This window comes from Nicotiana sylvestris, chromosome 6, assembly GCF_000393655.2.
Source record: "Nicotiana sylvestris chromosome 6, ASM39365v2, whole genome shotgun sequence".
In the NCBI taxonomy this organism is placed as follows: Eukaryota; Viridiplantae; Streptophyta; class Magnoliopsida; order Solanales; family Solanaceae; genus Nicotiana; species Nicotiana sylvestris.
The window spans coordinates 8295457-8300391 of record NC_091062.1 but is presented as its reverse complement, the minus strand read 5'-3'; the positions used below and the strand labels follow the sequence as shown (position 1 = coordinate 8300391).

Here is a 4935-nt window from a genome sequence, read left to right as displayed (position 1 = left end):
TCAAGTTACTTAAAATCCAATTATAGTTAATTGTTTACAATAAATGTGGATGAATAATATTTGAATTACTTCAATAACTTGTTACCATATGTTAAATTACACTAATAGTACAATAAATATTTTTATATAAATATATACTCCTCTTTAATTTATGTTGTACAGTTTGACTAGTGTAGGAGAATTAAGAAAACAAATAAAGACTTTTAGTCTTTCACACTACTAGTAATTTGGCAAAAATAAACTGCGGTTGACCGACGAAACCAACCAACTTCGGTCGGTTTTCTTTGGCGCAAAATGTGGAAAACTATTTTTGAATCCCGTGAAATTTATTTTTTCAAGAAACCGACTAATTTTGGTTGTTTTTTTTAGAATAAATTAAAATCAATATTAAAAAACAAACCGATTCGGCCGGTCATTTTAAAAAACCGACCGAATTCGATCGGTAATTTTATTATTTAATAAAACGGTTATTTTCGTGTGAAAATACAATTAAAGAGTATAAATGAAATAAAAGACGGTCTTAAAACAAAATGCACCAATGGTCTAGTGGTAGAATAGTATTCTGCTATAGTATAGATCTCGATTCGATTCCCAGATGGTACAGTTTTTAATTACATAGTTAAAATACCGACCGACTTTGGTCGAAAAAAATCGACCAACTTCGGTCAGTTTTTTCGGCAATTTTTTTTGTATTTAATTGACCGACCTAAATCGGTAGAAAAATACCGATCAAAGTCGGTTGGTTAGCTCTACCTATGTTACTATTACCGACCGCCACGAATCGATCGGTTTTTGGTCGATTTTTGCCACTTACCGACCAATATCGGTCGGTTTTTCCCCCTTTTTTAGTTGTGTCATATGCCATTAGATTTTTGTATTTATAAAAGCATGCCATTAAAGTTAAACAAGAAAGTTTAAAATTAAGTTCTTTCCAAATATATAAATAATATAATTTTTTTTGTAAAATGGACTAATAAGAAAATAGTGTCACAATATCTGTTTTAAATTTCATTCTTTATACTAGAGATGAGTAGTTATGGTTTTTTCTTAGATGGACAAATATTCACCTCATTCAAAATTCATAGTTTACAACTAACACGAGTTTTTTGAAAGAGTTGTTCATTCAAAATAATGAAAAGAAAATAAATGCAAAATAGCCTTGAGTTGATAGCTGATGCCTTACAAAAGTAAAGATAAAAGAAAGCAATATTAAAAGAAAGAAAGGAGAATTTGAACCTTGGGAGCATAATACAAACAACCAAATTTTTACTTAAAAAGAATGGAGTACATAAATTAGAGATCAACTCAGCAAGATCTTCTTGCTCAAAACAACCAAAACAAAATATTTTGGAGAACAAAAATAACAAACACGAGAAGTAAAATATTGAAGCTCAAAGGGAGTACATTGAAGATTTTATTTCCGATAAGAAAATGGAACAAGTGCAGCTTTCACATTGACGTCCTTCTCGATTCATGATGTGTGTCATCGTTGGGCAGAGACCATGCTAATCTTCGTTGTATCGTTCCAATTTTGACGTCCTTCTAGTATTGTGGCAATGAACACTCAATAGGCATAACTCCCTTGAATCGTGTAGTATCTTTGCAATAGTCATAAATCATGTATTTGCTCCTAATTGAGTTCATTTGATCCACTTTAGGAGCACTCAATTTACTGTATAAAGGAGAATTCCACCAATTGGATTTAGTAGGAATAGCACATTGAACAATACTCAATGGTCCATTCCAATAACAAGCTCTTGGCCTAAACTTACGATATGTTGCAATAAATGGTGCATTTGTCCAATCAATTTTGTCACGTCCACCTCTTGTTGCCCATTCATCTGCATTCCAAAGGCTAGAGTATATTCTCATTCCTTGTTGGTTTGGATATGGAATTCCTTTGAATTGATAATTTCTAAATACCCTAATTGGAATACCATCAACATACCATCTGGAAAAAAAAAGTAGTGACATATCAAATTTCAAGATTCTCTTGCTTTCTAATTAGATACAGTCAAACCTTTCTATAACAACATCTCTATATAATAGTTATTCACTATAAAAACTAAATTTTTTTCGAAACCAATTTTTATGTTATGTTATAATATATGTCCTCTATAACAACACTCACTATAGCAGCCAATAAAAATATCTGAACGAACGAGGTTGTTATAGAGAGGTTTGACTGTATATGGTTGCACGTCTATTTGGAATAATGAAAGTCATTTTCCGGAAAATGATTTACTTTCTGAAAATTGCTTTTGATCATATTCGGATGGATGGTGAAAAATATTTTTCGAAAAATCATATTTATTAAAGATTGATAATAATAATGTCTAAGTGGTGGTGATTGAAACTTAAGAATTGAGATATCTTTGGAGAAAAATGACTTCCTTCCTAGAGTGAGGGAAGTCAATTCTCTCCTTTTGGATTTGCAACCAAATACCGAAAAAATGATTATTTTATGAAAAAACTATTTTCCAAAAAGTATATTTCGTGATACAAAATACACTCCAATTTTTTTATAAATAAATAGATACTAAGAGTAGGGAAAGTTGACATATAAGCTGGTTTTCGTATAATGGAAGAAAGTTGTCTGAAAAAATCGACTTACACGACAGCATTAGGGTTCCAATGAATGGTGTAGTTGTGAAAATCAGCAGTTGGATCAAACCAAGGATAAAACTGTTGCTCCCTATTTCCAACACCTTGGGTATAAATATTTGTGTGGAGAATGTAAGGTTGTCCTGATACATTTCCTAAAAACTCGAAGTCGATTTCATCATGCTTGGTACCCGTAGAAGATAACTGCAAATGATAAATAAATAAAAATATCATCAGTACATAGAATTCTAATAATTTTTGTACAATTGATTGACTCTTAACATCCTTTTTGATTTTGTTAGTTGCTTATTAAGAAATTCAAATTTGAATATTGTACGGTCATACCTTTCTATAACAACATCTCCATATAACAGTCACTCACTATAAAAGTCAAGTTTTTGTTGGAAAAGATTATTATGTTGTGTTATAATATATGTCCGTTATAACAACACTTCACTATAGCAGCAAAAGAACATCATAACAAACGAGATTGTTATAGAGAGGTTTGCCTATATATATACTAACATAGTATGTTGTGACTGTTCCAGCTGAGTTGTTAGGTACCAACTTGATAAGCATTTCAAAGCTACCAAAGAGAAATGTTCTTTTTGATTGCGCACCAGAACCTGAAAGTTAGAACCAAATTAGTCAATAATATTGTCAACCTAAAAATTTAAAAATTCTGCTTTTTTTTTTCTTTTTCTCAATCAAACAAAAATGTCATTCTTATTTTGGCACCCCTTTTCACTTAATTATTTGGGGAGGCACTCCCCTCCCGCCAGAGGTAAATATAGAGCAGGTTCTGTGGTTTCAATCGAAACCATTATTTTCGACTCAAACTATATATAAAATATGTATATATACAGTCACGCCTCTCTATAACATCATCTCTATATATAACAACTATTCACTATAAAAGCCAAAATTTTTCGGAACCGTTTTGTGTAATGTTATAATATATCATTTCTATAACAGCACTTCACTATAGCAGCCAAAAAATATCGGAACAAACGAGGCTGACAAGGGAAGGCTACACAAGTAATTAAGAATTTTTGCATATATTATACATATGAAAAGAAAATTAAACTTGCCTGCAGATTTATCAAGGACAAGTTGAAGATCATCCCCTAGCATTTGACAATGATGAGCACCCCAATTAACATACATGCTACTTGAAATCTTTCCATTGACTATAGCACAATGAAAAGCAATTGTAGCAATGATCAAAACCAAGGAATTAAAAGCTATGAATTTGGCCATCTTTATAAATTTGTGAGTAACTTGAAATGGCACGTTTTGCTCTTAGGCTGTGTACGCTTTATATAGCTGAAAATTAAGACCCTTTCAATTACTTTGTAAATGTTTTTTTATGTATTTTGTGCTGACCATGTCTGAGGTTGACATTCTAAATACCGAGTGGACGCAGTTGGCAATAAACTAAAAAAATCTGGTTACATGTATGTTGTATCTATTAGCTTCTGAGCAAGGAAAAAAATAAAATAAAAAATTGAAATTTGATATAGATATATCTCGAAACTTACAGCAACAAAGACCATTTTGAGTGGCTTCAGGATTAGTACGGTTTTTGGTCTCAAATTTTAATTGTTTTGACGAACTGATTTTGTTTTATATATTTTAACCTTTTTCAAAAGCAAAAAGAATTTATTACTTTTTTTTTTCCTTTCAAATTCACTCGTAAAAATGTATATAAGACCTTTAAGAAAAATAAACACTAGTTTAGACAAATGATCTAATTATTAAGAATATTAACTAAAATATCTTTCTTAAGGGGTGTGCAAAAATTTTAACGAACAGATGAGTATCTAATTTCAAGTTAGAAATTTCTAGTAATTAAGAATGCTCGGGGATAGTGGTGGCAAAACATATTATCTACTAAAAAATGGGTTAGATAATGAACTTTTTAAAAACGGGTCAAATATGGATAAGAACCATATTATTCATTTAGTAAATGGATAACCAATGGGTAACCAATGAATAACCAATGAGTCTAAATTTTACATTTGTAAAGCCTCAAATTGGGGCTTCTTCAAGTTAGGGAGACTATGAATTCTACCAAAAATAATCATATGCAAGAAGTCATGGATAATATGGTTACTCATATTATCCATCGGTTAACCCATATTTTACCTGTATTAAATATGGGTCGGGTCGGATAATTGATCCATTTTTTCATTACCCATTTTCGATCCAAACCATATCTGATCCGACCCACCAGTTTGCCACTCTACTCAGGGATGTGAGTTTTGAAAGCTAATTAACTAGCTAAATAAGTTCTTCCCCAGCTATATATGTCAAATTATTTTGAAAATG

The 4935-nt window shown here is 31.1% G+C and overlaps 1 protein-coding gene and 1 non-coding gene across 2 annotated transcripts; both read right to left on the bottom strand.

Annotated features, from left to right (window-relative positions):
- Nucleotides 1–1246: 1246 nt before the first annotated feature.
- On the bottom strand, nucleotides 1247–3879 carry LOC104233192 (probable xyloglucan endotransglucosylase/hydrolase protein 26). The gene is made up of 4 exons (XM_009786545.2): nucleotides 3696–3879; nucleotides 3130–3230; nucleotides 2615–2808; nucleotides 1247–1951 (listed from the first exon to the last, which is right to left on the bottom strand). The coding sequence occupies exons 1-4, from the start codon at nucleotides 3862–3864 to the stop codon at nucleotides 1543–1545; spliced, it is 873 nt and encodes a 290-aa protein (XP_009784847.1). The 5' UTR covers nucleotides 3865–3879; the 3' UTR covers nucleotides 1247–1542.
- On the bottom strand, nucleotides 1451–1556 carry LOC138872313 (U6 spliceosomal RNA). Its single transcript, XR_011400771.1, has one exon. It is a non-coding gene; the product is annotated as a U6 spliceosomal RNA (small nuclear RNA).
- Nucleotides 3880–4935: the final 1056 nt, after the last annotated feature.

Coding starts and splice junctions, on each gene's coding strand:
- LOC104233192 (XM_009786545.2), bottom strand. CDS start 3,864: ATGGCCAAATTCATAGCTTTTAATTCCTTGGTTTTGATCATTGCTACA. Junction 3,231..3,695: donor TGTCCTTGATAAATCTGCAG/GCAAGTTTAATT, acceptor TCTAACTTTCAG/GTTCTGGTGCGCAATCAAAA. Junction 1,952..2,614: donor TGGAACCCTAATGCTGTCGT/GTAAGTCGATTT, acceptor TTTTTTTTCCAG/ATGGTATGTTGATGGTATTC.